At 39.4% G+C, this 14,539-nt stretch overlaps 1 protein-coding gene across 1 annotated transcript in view; it reads right to left on the bottom strand.

Moving 5' to 3' along the window:
* ATXN10 (ataxin 10) overlaps nucleotides 1-14,539 on the bottom strand; it is a 166,122-nt gene that overhangs the window by 95,087 nt on the left and 56,496 nt on the right. Inside the window, exons 7-9 of the mRNA XM_081822651.1 lie at nucleotides 11,334-11,499; nucleotides 2,662-2,770; nucleotides 588-757 (exon numbers count right to left, since the gene is read on the bottom strand). Of these exons, the coding sequence (XP_081678777.1) occupies nucleotides 588-757; nucleotides 2,662-2,770; nucleotides 11,334-11,499 (445 nt within the window). The remainder of the gene's footprint in view (nucleotides 1-587; nucleotides 758-2,661; nucleotides 2,771-11,333; nucleotides 11,500-14,539) is intronic.

Here is a 14,539-nt window from a genome sequence, read left to right as displayed (position 1 = left end):
CATCTTTTTTATCACCTTCTCATGTTATCAATATAGTGACCTCTAAGCTATTCAGCACAAAAGAGGTTTCCAATGGCAGTCTATTGAGTTTCTAAAGATTTAATACTTAAATACTGTATCAATTTCAAAACAGAAGAAATGCTTATGATGCTATCATCCATAAATGTAGGTCAAGATTAAAGTTCTCTTTGTTTTTTATTAAGATAAGGGTCCATAATAACTACTTATTAAATGTCTACCATGTGTTTGAAAATTTCTAGGCACTTCAAATACCTGTTTTTGTTGATTGTTCTCTACATGATGTAAGATATACACTGGCTTAGACAAGCATTGACAATTTATGAGAAAGGAGACTGGCTCAAACACATTAAGGACAAATACAATGCAAAATTACAAAAATACAAATCCTGATAAAAACAAACGTGACCTAGGACCCGTATCTGTGGGAATATGCGCACACACGCATTATTTCACGCTACCTTCTAAACAAACTATCATTCCAAGAACTGTATATATTCTAAATTCTAAATATCATATTCTAAATGAAGCCATATATATATATGAAACATGCCGAGAAACAATCTTACCTTGTCTTGGTTGTCTTTATTCTTGTAACACAGATTTCCGATCAGACGAATGAGATGAGACTTAAAGCCCTCAGCCATATTTGAGATGTCGCCCTCTGCTCTTATGCAGCCACCGCTACTGAAGATGTTTGTGGTGTCATTGCCAGCTACATGAATCAGTCGTAAAAGGTCTACAATGAAAACAGTAAGTTTTATTTACCCTAAGAAAATTTTTGGTATTTTGTACTGACTTTCCATATACAAATCTAACTTACATTAATGGACTAAAATAAAATAAAGGTAAAGTACCTTTAATGATTAGAAAACTCTTCTTTTGCTTGAATTTTTTCACAACTCTGGTTTTGGGGAGATAAGCCATAATGATTATCCCAACCTGGACTTTCTATTTATCCACAAAGAAAAGTTAGCTAAAAATTTTCTGCCATCTTTCTTTTTTTTTTTTTAAGATTTATTTATTTATTTGAGAGGGAGAGTATGTGTATGCGCATGCATGTGTGTGAACGAGGGGAGGGGCAGAGGGGAAGCAGATTTCCCACTGAGCCACAGAGCCTGACACGGGAGCTCGATCCCCTAGCCGGGAGATCATGACCTGAGCCGAAACCAAGAGCCGGACACCTAACCGACTGAGCCACTCAGGCGCCTTCTGCAATCTTTCTTATAAAGAAGTTTCCAATCCCAAATTCTTTATGAAGGAACTCATGTGACAACTACAGTCAGCTACATCTAAAATACAATCAATACTTATTCTGTAATGAGCCGTATGACAAAAACCAAGAAGTAGGTTGATTTTTTTTTCTCACTGTCCAGGTAATCGGAAGGCAACATGTACTCTCCATAAATCTAGTCTGGCTATATTCAAAAGAGGAAAAATTATTACGCTCTATGAAATGCCTCTAGACAGCATATGAAAATAGATCATCTTCCAGAAGCTGTACTTAAGTGTTTCCACGTTATCCCATTTAACACCCTTAACAAACCTATTAAAGGCAAGTATCGGGGCGCCTGGGTGGCTCAGTGGTTAAGCGTCTGCCTTCGGCTCAGGTCATGATCCCAGAGTCCTGGGATCAAGTCCTACATCGGGCTCCTTGTTCAGCGGGGAGTCTGCTTCTCCCTCTGCCTGCCACTCCCCCTGCTTGCGTGCTCTCTCACAAATAAATAAATAAAATCTTAAAAAAAAAAAAAAAGCAAGTATCACTTTCTCAATTTTATAATGAAGAAATCAAGCTCAGAGAAGTCAGTAATTTGGCAGAGCTGGGATGACAACCCATGTCTGCCCTGGATCCAAACACACACGTTTTTCTAAAAAGATTCTGTTTCCTAGGTTTGTGGTTATATTTAATTACCACTAAAAGCACTGCACTCAAAATAAAACACTCACACGAGATTCTAAACATCTTCTATAGCTCATTGCTGACTCATCTACCCACCTCGATACAAATTCATCTTTCTTAGCATATACATCTCCACAGTAAGTATAATCCTTTTTTAAAGGAAAAAAATAGCAAACAGTGAATAACAACACCCTAAGTATGGCTAACCACAAGGAACAGGTTCTACTTGAATTATTTTGCAAATAACTTTTTAGCAAGGATGGTATTCCAACCGATGGTTAAGAATCAAAGACATAATCACTATGTGTAAGGCACTATTCTTTGTGCCCTATAAAAGTAATAGGGAAAAATATACTTAACAAATTTGGAAAACGAATATAAAAATCCCCATCATCATTGCTGAAACTACCCCCACCACCAAACCGCCCCCATCATCACAAACCTCCCACCACGTGGCCACAACGCTACTAAGGACACATCCATGAGGTACACTCTGCTTAATAGGCAGTAGTACTCTCATCTACTGGTCAGGCAGCCGGAGTGAAACAGCAGGTCAGTGGCAGAAGCCAGAGCTGGTACAAAAACACAGTGATTCTTCCCAAGAAAAAAAAATATTAAAAAAAAAATCTCAAAAATAGAGCAATACAATGAAAATTAAGGATCTGTGTTTGGACTTACACTTCAGCGTGACAAGCCAAAGATTCCTTAATTACAAATAATAGCATGCGGGATAATTCACTCACCAATCACTCTTTCCAGCAAGCCAGGAAAAACCTGCAGATAGCTGAGCAGATCAGTATTAGCGGTCATTTCACACAAGACATCAAGAAGCCGAACTGTGGCCAACGCCTCCTAAAAAAAGAAAACATGACTTTTAAGTCAAGCTAAATAATTTGCAACTGTTATAAATAATGGTAAGAGAATGGAATACTACGAAAAATATTAAAGAGTTGGTGCTGGTAAAGTCAGCATCTAAAGAGAGAAAACAAAACGACCGAGAACGAAACATATTAAATCTGTATGTGAACAATCATTTTCACTAACAGCAACATCTGCCATCAAGAACGCGAGATTATGTGTCATTATGTGTCTTCTTGGAGCGAAGAGTCAGAAAAGTTCTTATTCAAGCAAAAATACCTTCCAACAGTGGAATAAATGTTCAAAATTACTAGCTACGTACATAACATTTATGCAAATACTTTCTTTTTAAAGCATTCCCAGCAAGCAAGTTCTACTTTAAAGATACAACTATCCCATGAAATACATAAATTTCTTGTCCACAGGAATCCTGTAAAATACTGTGGCTGAAAGAACTCTGGCTGCAAGAACATGCATTATTTCTCAGTAAATATAAACCTTTATGCAGTATCTTGCAAGGCTGGAAAAGATAACATTATTTGGAAATGTTAGTTCACATAACTACTCAAGAATTGATTATCAAATGGACCAAATGAATAAAAAACCACCAGCTACCAACTATATGGTATTAGGTAATCTGAATAAAATGGTAAAATCCAATTTTGTACAGATTTTGGCCCTCATTTTTAAAGTGCACATTATTTGGCAAAATGCGGTAGATGCTATAAATTTAGGTCATAAAGAGAACATTCTTCAAATGAAAAATAAACTACTTCTTTTTGCTAATTCTAAACATGTACTTAACTAAACATGTTCTTCAGTTAGGAGATTTAAAGGTAATATTCTAATCTACCATTCTGAAATCTCAAAAGAAACCACAAGAAACAACATTTACTTTTTAAAAAATTTTTATTATTCATTCATTTATTTGTTTGTTTGTTTATTTATTTAGAAGGAGAGAGAGAGAGAATCCCAAGCAAACTCTGCACTGAGTGCAGAGCCCGACACAGGGCTTGATCCCATGACCCAGAAGTCATGACTTGAGCCGAAATCAAGAGTTGGATGCTCAACTGACTGCACCACTCAGGTGCCCCACAACACACATTTTTAATGCCTTGAATCTTTAATTTTACTCTAGCTTTCACTTGCTCGTTTTAACAAGTTAGGGGAGATATCTAGATGAGAAGGTTGAAATCAGACCCAAATTCAAAAGACTCTTGAGCAAACCCGTGGGCGTCGTGCGTCCGCACCCTCTTCTGTGAATGGGCAGTTGCCCAGATTGTCATCTGCAGATGCCATTCCCCCTTCAAGAAGTGGCTGACTGGTTGTAGATCGGGGGCAGAACACGTGACACATGATCCTGAACACAGAAAACAAGCTGTGAGAGACGATCAGGATCATGTCGGAAGGAATCATAACCAACCTGAGAAGGCTCTCACTGGCCAGCAATGGCACATTAGAAAACTAGGGAGAGGCGCACCTAGGTGGCTCAGATGGCTAAGCGTCTGCCTTCTGCTCAGGTCATACCCCCCACATCGGGCTCCTGGCTCAGCGAGGAGCCTGCTTCTCCCTCTCCCTCTGCCTCTCTCCCTGCTCATGCTCTCTCTCTCTCTCTGTATCTCTGTGCCTCAAATGAATAAATAAAATCTTAAAAAAAAAAAAAGAAAAGAAAACTAGGGAGAATTACAGCTAAAATGGGTTGAAAATAAATCAAGTATCTGGGGGCGCCTGGGTGGCTAGGTTGGTTAAGTGTCCAACTCTTGGTTTTGGTTCAGGTCATGATCTCAGGGTCCTGGGATCGAGCCCCTCGTCAGGCTCCATGGTCAGCAGAGAGTCTGCTTCCTTTCTCACTCTCACTCTCTCGCTCTTGCTCCTTCTCTAAATAAATAAATCTTTAAAAAATAGAAGAGAGAAAGAAATCAGGTGGTTTTAAAACTATGACATCACAATAGTGATGCAATCAAAACGGAACAACTCACTGCAGATGCCACAAAACCAATTCATTACTTTGAATATTGGTAATCAAAATGTACCTTGTATAACCTAACAGTTGACTAGGAGACGTTTCTAAACGATAAGAGTCAAAATACCACCATTTCAGAACCCCCAAAGAATGAACGGACCCAGGTAACAATCATTTACAACGGCTAACATCACAAAAGAGACAACCAGACATTATGTGCCTCTTGATGAAAGAAAGCATGTATCATCAACAATAAAACATTACTGGGAAAAAAAGACATAAAAACCTAACCCAAATCTGAATAGCTCTCTGGAATTAATTATCAGTCACAGGAATGCAAGGAAAAGAGCAATGTGTGAAACACCACCATGAAGATAAAATCAAAATCCAAACTGCAGAAAACTACAGGTAAAACGACCCAGTTTCTTCAGTAAAGAACTAGCAAAAGGGAAAAGGCGGAAAAAAAGAAGAGAAGAAGGGCAAGAAAGGGGAACATATACATTAATGGATATTTGAGATACAACAACAGATTGCAATGTATGGCCTCTGTTTGTATCCTGATCTGAAGAAATAAACTTGAACAAAATTATTAGATAATGGGGCAAAAATCTGAGTATTGTTTACTTGATATTATAATTATACTGCTAATTTTTTAGGTGTGCTAACTGTAGTTGACTTGGGTGTGACTCATCTTTTAAAGATACGTATAAGATAATGCACTGATGAGACATGCTGGAATTTTGCTTCAATCCAGGGCTGCTGCTGCTAGATCAAGTTGGGATCATGGATGAAACAAGAGCGGTAATGAACAGAGAGCTGCTGACGTGGGTGATGGGGTTCAGGACGCTTTTTTCGCTTAGTCTGTTTGAAATTTTCCATGATAAGAAGATAAGAATAAAAATAGAGGGTTGGAAGAGATCATGTAGATGTTTCTTTCCAGCTCCTAAATTCTATGATGTCAAATGAACTAAACCCAAAAGAACATTAATCTAGCTCCACCTAACACATTCCCAATTTTAATCATTAGGATCCTTTTATTAATAATGTGTTTCTAAGGAACATCTGGAAACCAATAATGAAAAAAAAAAGCCAGGAAAATGATTCTCTTAAAAACTAAGAGGAATATTTGAGATGCCCTTCTAGTATTTGTAAGTATTATACAACTACAGTCATTAAATCGGGCACTGGGGAAAACAGACACAGGCACATCAAAGGAATGAGCCTCTGCAGTGGGCAGAAGAGGGGGGAAAAAAGATTAGTCTCCTGTCTAGATCATCTGTCTGGGTTAACTTTACCCTTTAGTGTCTTTGAACTATTTTACAATATTCTAAGTTGTAGAAAACTGATAATAGTGCAAATGACTCTTGTCCACAGAAACGTAGATTACTTGGGTCTGGCTGGAATGCAATTAATTACTGCCTTGTGCACAGACCACTGTTTGCATCTATGGGTCAGATCACTCCAGCATTCCTTCATCGTGTATAAACACGTGGCTCTCTGAATTCTTTGATAGCTGTTAGTATCTCACTGGTTCTCTCTGTAAAACGTCAGAAACACAGAAATGGATCCAAAAATATACAAGAATGTAATATATGACAAAGGTAGCATTAAAAATAGTGGAAAGGATGAGATCATTCACTAAATAGTATTGACACAACAATTAACAGCTAACATTTAGGGAGCACTAACTATGTACCGATCAGTGTAGTAAATGCTTACGTCAAAATACTATTCATCTTCCAGGCAGAGAAACTGGGGGACAGAAAATAAGTAACTTTTCCAAGAGCACACACCAGTAATAGAGGAAATCAGGATTCAAACCCAAGTGGTCCTTTACCAAAGATTATAGAATCTTGGATCATCAAAAGACATAATCTGGATCTATACTTCCCTCCTTGCTCAAAAAACAAATTCAGTTAAAAATGTGGACCAAATACTGAAAGAACTAGAACATACAGGTGCATATTTCCACAATCTAAGTGGAGATGGTTTTACTAAATATGTAAGAAACTTCAGAAACCATAAGGATAAAACTGGTAAGCCTAACTAGATTAAAAACAAAAATACAAACTTCTAAAAGGCTGAGAATACCATAAATAAATTCAAACAAAAAATTAACTATGGGGGGGGGGAGAAGTTTCCTGTATATATGACAAAAACATTAATCTTCTGAAAATGCTCATTAATAAATGTATTTTAAAAGGTAACCTAATATGAAAAACAAATGAACATGCTGGACACTGAAAACAGTTACAGAGAAATGGGCATTAAATCAGATTAGTGAAAGGCTGCAGACCCATATACTCCCATGTTCTTTTGGTATGGCATTTAGAAGTATTTCTAAACATTTTAAATAAACAGACTCTCTGACTCAGTGATTCAACGTCCAGGAATTTACAATTCCAGATTTACCTGTCCAAAATTGCAAAGATATCCAAGCTACAGCATTATCTGTAAAGGTTTGAGGAAAACCCTGGAAGCTACTAAAGTGTACGTCGACAGAGAACAAATGAGGAAATTCCGTCTCCTCTGTCTAGTGGAATTCTGCTCCACTGTGAGGAAGAAGGAGATGAAGGCACATAATGTGTTAAATGGAAAGATGTACAAGACACTTCAGGCTAGGTGAAAAAAGAAGTTGAAGAATAAAAAAGGTAGTACTGTAAAAAAAAAAAAAAAAAAAAAGAAGAAGAAGAAGAAACGAACAAAAAACAGGTGTATACTTACAAAAATCTCTGAGAAGAGAAGAAAAAAGTATATGATGATATGTCCATAGAAAACAGACAGAGGCTGGGCGGGAATGAGGACTTCTGTTTCACTGACTTCAGTGTGAATTTTTTTTTTTATTTAATAAGCAAATATTATTTGCACAGTACAAATATTTAATCCTTTATCAGTCTGTGGAATGAAAGATTACCCTTTCTTATTCCACAAATATTTATTAAATACCTACTATATTAACAGATATTATAACGTAAGTTGGGGAACACAAGGAATAAAACAATGAAAAACCGACCACCTGAGGATAATTCTCGTAATAGATGAATACGAAACTAGAAACAAAATACGAAACTAAAAAGAATTTATTTAACTTCCAGAGGAAAGGCCAGGCTCCCTACAAGCAACAAGACTAAGGCTCGAGATAAAGCTGAACTGAACCCTAAGTCCTACAGGATAAATTGCACATTAGCACCGAAGAAAACGTTCTCAGAAACTGGAGACAAGTACACAAAAAATACCAAAGACAGAAACACATATGTGAATGTGAAATCCTCAGACTGTTTCTATTAAGGAAGACATGAAAAAAAATCCTCAGGATTTTAAAACCCAACAATTATACAAATACACAATAGATGACCCCAAGATGACAATTTTCACTCCAATATTTTGGCCACAGCATTATGAGACCCTTACTGGATATCTTGTCCTAAGAATATCACAACTGGGTAAACGCAGAGGTTTTGCTGGTCTGCTGGCTCTGGGGAGATGGAAAAGGAGGCAGGAGCAGAGAGCCCTGATCTGTGGCCTTTGCTGATTTCCACGGTAGAAATACTTCCACCATGGCCAATTTCAAGCTACAGAGAGTTCAACAGTCAGCTCACGGATATCTGAATATTTAACAACTGACTCTCAGAAGTCCGTATAGCCTGGCTTCAGTATACCACTGGGTATATGGTATATTAAATATTGGGGTTAGAGGTCTTCTTAAAAACTACTGTAGCTTTTTTAAAAAACGTCTAACTTAAAGGAGAACACATATATACTAATATGCACAAGTCATGACTTTTATAGATCAACTTTTTTTTAAGATTTTTTTATTCATTTGAGAGAGAGAGTGAGAGTGAGAGCACGAGCAGGGGGGAAGCTCAGATGGAGAGAGAGAAGCAGACTCTAGACCAAGCAGGGAGCCCGACACAGGGTTCGATCCCAGGACCCCGGGACCACGACCCGAGCCCAAGGCAGACGCCTAACCAACTGAGCCACCCAGGCGCCCGATCCATTTTTTTAAAAAGTGAACAATGAATCATGGAACAATACATCAAAAACTAATGATGCAATGAATGGTGACTAGCATAACATAATAAAATAAAATAAAATAAAACAGTGAACTATTTGGGCTTTTCAAAAGAAAACTCTCTACAAATTTCTATTTATTAATATATAGTAATTATTCCCCTTTTAGAGAAAAAAGAAAAATATGAATTTTCCTCAATATAAAAAGTTCCATCAGGTAATTTCTTTTTACAATACTGAAGTCATCTATACCAAAAATGCCAGTGCCTTGAAAAAGCTTAAAGCTGTGGTTTAACAAGTACTAGGTTTTACCTCCTTTTCTGTCTCCTAGAGAATTAACTTTTACTTTTTTGAAGCACAGCTCACTGCTCCTCCTGCTGGAAACAGAGGCAAATCTATCTCCAGAAAGGAAAGGCATCAGTGAGTCAAGACTTGGCCTCTCCTATCACAGAAATGAGAAATAAAATACCAGCTCTGTCAGCGAGACCCAACATGGTCTGTAGGACACAGCACAGAACATCCACAGCAAAGTAACCTGGAAAAAAGGTACAGTCACAGAGAAGGAAATCTACTGTCATGGTAGAAGAGTCATAACCATGGCCTGCATTTACAGAGGAAGTTAACAGGTTTGTGGCATCACACACACAGGATCCAGGGAAATGTGAAAGGATCCAGATATAGTGGATGGAGCCCTTTCCCAGCTATTCACACCTCTCTGCCCACGGGAGTCGCTCTCCACCCATCACTCCCATCGGCACAGAAATGTTCATATCAGTGTTCTTGCGGTACAGCTGACATGCAATAAAATACATCCATCTGGAGCGTACCGTACAGAGTTTTGTCAAGGTACACAGCTATGTACCACATTTCTCTTACCCAAAACGTACCCTCATATCCTTCACAATCAAATGCACCCCTTCACTCCCGCCCCAGGTGACATCTGATCTGCTTTGTTTGTATCAGTAAGTTTCACCTTCTACAGAATTTCAGAGATGGAATCATTAAGATACATTCTCTAGTCTGGCTACTTTCAGGAGGGATGTTTGGGATTCATCTCCTCTGTTGTATCACAAACCCATTCCTTTCTACTGCTGAGTAGTATTCCAGAGAAAGAACCATTCTAACTTTAAGACAGAAGGGAAGGAAGATGGGACAGACAAAAATAAAGAGATTTCTCAAGTGTGAAGGATGTATCAATGCTTCCATCCCCTTAGTAAAGACTGGAATAATCCAGGGCGGCCTTGAGGAAAGTAAAACAAAAAAAATTACTTGAAGAAGCTAGCCAGGATGGTGTATGATCGGGAATGTTTTATAACGACAGAAGAAACAAATGTTCTGGAAGGCAATTTAGAAATATAAGCTTTAAAAAACTGGATTTACCCCGGGGCTCCTGGGTGGCTCAGTTAGTTAAGTGTCCGACTCTTGATTTTGGCTCAGGTCATGACCTCAGGATCCTGAGATCAAGCCCAGCATCAGGCTCCATGCTCAGCGGGGAGTCTGCTTGAGATTCTGTCTCCTCCTCTCCATCTGCTCCTCCCCCATCTCAAGTGTGTGCACTCTCTCTGTCTCCCAAATAAATAAATAAATCTTAAAAAAGAAAAAAACCCCCACAAAACTGGATGTACCCTTAACACCCAGCAATTCCGCTCCTGGGTTAACAGTAGGGAAAGGTACAAAGATAGAATTTCAAAGACATACTACAGCACTAACTACAGGAAACAGAAATAAGAACAACCAGAACGTCCAACTTACAGCTGGACAAATAGATTATGGCAAACTCTTCACTTCTAATGCTACACTGACTTTTTAAAAGACACTGACAATGTACTGTTTATTCATTCTGCAAATACTAAGCGCCTACTGTGTGCACAGTACTATGAATATAACAGTCAAAACTTCTACCCTCATAAAACTTACATTCAGGAGAAAAAAAAAGAGAAACTTACAAACAGCACAGCATGATCTCATTTTTAATATATATATGTTTGTGTGTGTGTGTGTGCATGGATGCACGCATATATTTGATGTTATCTGCCTAAAAAATATGTTAACTAGAATTTGTTTTCAAGTCATTAACTCTGAATGGTAGGAATGAGGGCACTGTTTTTCCTTGTCGTGTTCTCTTAACTGTCCTCATCCATGGGTGGCTTAGAAACAACAGACACTGGTGTCTCATAGTTGTGGACGCTGGAAGTCCATGATCAGGATGGCTGGGGTCTGATGAAGGCCCTCTTCCAGGCTGCAGATGGCCGACCTCTCGTTGTGTCCTCACGCGACAGATGGGGCAAGGGATTCTTGCAGGGTCTCTTTGTAAGAGCACTAAATTCCAACACTGGGGGCTCTACCCTCAAGACCTACTCACCTCCCACAGGCCCAGCCTCCTAGGACCATCACCTTGGCCATCAGGTTTGCAACATATGGATTTGGAGGGGAGGAGACACAAACATTCAGTCCGTCGCAGTCCATTCATTACTTATGCAGAATTTTTTCAAGTTTTAAAAAAGAATTCTCAGAGAGGGCCTAGCTGGCTTAGAAAATCTCCCTGCTCTCTCCCATCCAAGATTCTGAAATGTGTCCTCTTACCTCATCGTCCGCATGCTGCTCAGAGGTCAATTTTAGCACCATCTTGCACTGATCCACAAAAGTGCTTGCAATCAGCTCGGCATGGCTCAAAAACACAGGGATGTCATCCTTGGTCAGTGGCTCATCCCCCACTAATTTCGCAATTACGAGGTCTAGCAGTGTAACTCTGTAAAACGTACAAGAGTTTTACATGAATAGGTAATACTGAAATCGTACAATGCTAAAAATATTGAGAGAGAGCATTTTAAGAGAGTATTTTTATTTTTAAGTTTCTTACTCTGTTTATAATGTCTAGCTAGGGAAGTATTTTGTGTGACTAGAATGACTCTTCATCAACTACCTATTTTTTAAAATCTTGACTTCTTTGATGTGACCTGACTACAGAAACCAGCACCTTTTCTATATGCATTCCTGTAAGCCCTTGATTCAACATTTCAGAAATGCTGTCGGATTAGGTTTTCTGACACATGAACAACGACAACAGCGAGGTTCGTGGGCTAGTAACGTTTACTCACAGCCCACTACTGGGCTAACGAACTTTCTACGCGCACGATCTCGGAGAGACAGCTACTGTCACTGGCCTGGGCTACGCTCAGCAAATACGGCTCAGTGAGGCTGACTCACCTGCCCGTAATCAGACGTGCCATGTCGGGACCCACGCACAGGACTCCACCTCTCACTGCTGGGCCACGGGCCTCAGCTCTTCATTCTACTGTCCTTCTTGTAAAGGCTGGCTTTGCTTGTTTCGTTATTTTAGTTCATAAAAACATAAGTCTGAAGACCAAACCCAGGCCATTTTACATCAACACTTAAATGATCCCATAAGTATTTCTATTTAACAAACTCTTTCCTTCTCCGACAAAAAAAAATGAATCCTATACATGGTAGTCTATCCAGCATAAACCAAGCAGAATGTTTCCCAAAATCACACTGTGACTTGGGATTAAATGCGTAACTCTCATTTAAATATCTCCAAACCAGAAAGGACATGGATGCTAAGCAAGTGGGGAAAATACACTTACAATAGGCACGGAGCATTTCTTACCAAACGAACAAAGAACTTGTTTACTGCTGCAAGTTTCAAGTACGAAATAAAACTATACCAAACTCTTCCTGCAGTTTTGCAAAATGGTGAAAAAGACCATCAGTCTGGAAAAATCACACTCAGACCTCACTGGTTTCCAAAATTCCTAAAAGCCTCCAGTTTCTTAGAGCAATCATTAATCCAAAATAAAACAAATAATCGTCTCAATTGAGCACAAAAGAACAACAAATAGTTCAGCATTAGGATGTTTTTGTTTTCCCTCATTCACACAGAAACTTTAAAAATGAATGGGGTCCTCTCAGGCCATAAAGCCAGGCAGGACAACTTTCCGGGAACGCTAGGGAGGAGGCCACCTAAGGAACCCAAATGTCTGCTTTAAAAATACTCCTTTTAAATTGGAATAGTGTGGCAATGATTGCTAGGTATGAGAAGTCATGAGCTCTGGTTTTAGGGAATTCAGCACCTTGTGGACTATTACTCAACAGGGCGAAGAGAAAGAAGAGATCATGAAGGAGTTGCATGAGGTCCAAGACAGAAAAGGTAGGCCCAGCATGGTACCCAAGCTTGTCCAACAGCAGTGGGAAGGCCCTGGAGTCCCAGGGGACACTCTGAGGGAGACCTGGAAGCTGGAGCTGATAGATATGGTCAGCACAGACGCAGCCTTCCTTACAAGCTCACCAGAGGCCATCCACCCCTCGGACTTCTCCCTGCTCAGGAGCCTCACCTCTCCACTCTACTGTGTGATTGTAACACGGGACCACTAAGCAGAGAAGTAGTGTCATCTTAAGGAAAAAATAAAAAATGAATGTTCAAAATCTAAAAATACAAATCAAGTTTAAATATCACCTGAGAATAAATTAGACTTCATTAAATGATCCTACTTCTATTGTGTTCTCTGTCCATAAAAACTTCTGGGGGCTCCCATTATTAGGGAGTGGGTCCAACAATTTGGGGCCATCCCAACCCGAGTCCCCATCAAACTCTCCAACTCCCTCTACTTAGAGCCACCATCAAAAACCATCCTTCTGGTCAAATACAGGAATCACGTGTGGGACACACCACACCAGTAGGAAACTGTTTTCAAATTCATTTATTTTAATGGCGCATTACATTTGCCGCCTCCATTTGCAAGCCAGAAACCGTATGTGTGTTCAAAGTTGAAACGTCCTGCAGAATCCGGGAAAATGGGACATGATGTGGAATGTCTTACTTCTTGCAGCTGTGTGGGAACCACACTAAATCCTTCCTTGAAAAGGTAACAGAATACAAGTGCTATTCACTCATGTATTTATTCACTCAGAAGTGAAGGATGAAAAAGCAAGAGACCTAGTTGAAGAGGTCAGGGACTAGCTGTCTACAGTCACACATCGGTGTGAAAGTCCTGCGTCCTTAAACCCCGGAATCCTCACTCGGGTCTGCCTTAGGCTACCAGACACACCCCTCAATTCAGATTCGAGCTTCTAGGATTTTCTCCCTCAACCACCGGCTGTCATTCACAATCTTTCTGATCCACTTCTGATTAAATAGTTACACAGTCTCTCCTCAAAATGAGGATTCCTGTTTCATAAAAAAAAAAAAAAAGCAATATATATACATATGAAGAATTTTAAGGGAAAATTCTATAGCAAAATTTTTATTTGAAAGTTATGCTTAAATTAATGCAGGCTACAATTTTAATAGCCACGCCTGTGCCGTCCTGAAATGGGAAGTTTGTTACGAGAGGACTGGAGTGAGGGGCAAAGGAGGATGGGGGACACGTGGGTGAGCAAGTTTTATGAGCAGGGCATGAAATAATACTCTCTAATCCTAGAAATAAAATGTAATTCAAATTTCAGGACTGAGAGCTCCAACGAACCATGAATTCACATTTGGACTCTCCACATATACGATCTGTTGAATGATGTGCCCACAAAGGCCAAACCTTTCATTAACCTGAACAAGCTAACCGAGACACAGGCACAAAGCTGTGGCTGAATTAATCTCACTAGTCCTTTAATAAGTCACAGAGGTAAGAAATTCTTGTGTTGTGGGGAAGAAGATCACTGATTTTGGCATCCGACAGACTGAGTTCAAACATTCCCCCAGCTACCTCTGTAACCCGGGGCAGACACCCGAACCTACAAAACCGCAGATCCCAGTGGGGCAGACGGCAAGAATAACA

This window comes from Leptonychotes weddellii, chromosome 5, assembly GCF_054177405.1.
Source record: "Leptonychotes weddellii isolate Sample4059 chromosome 5, ASM5417740v2, whole genome shotgun sequence".
NCBI lineage: Eukaryota > Metazoa > Chordata > Mammalia > Carnivora > Phocidae > Leptonychotes > Leptonychotes weddellii.
Note: the sequence above shows the minus strand (reverse complement) of the source record. Positions and strands in the feature narration are given on the sequence as shown.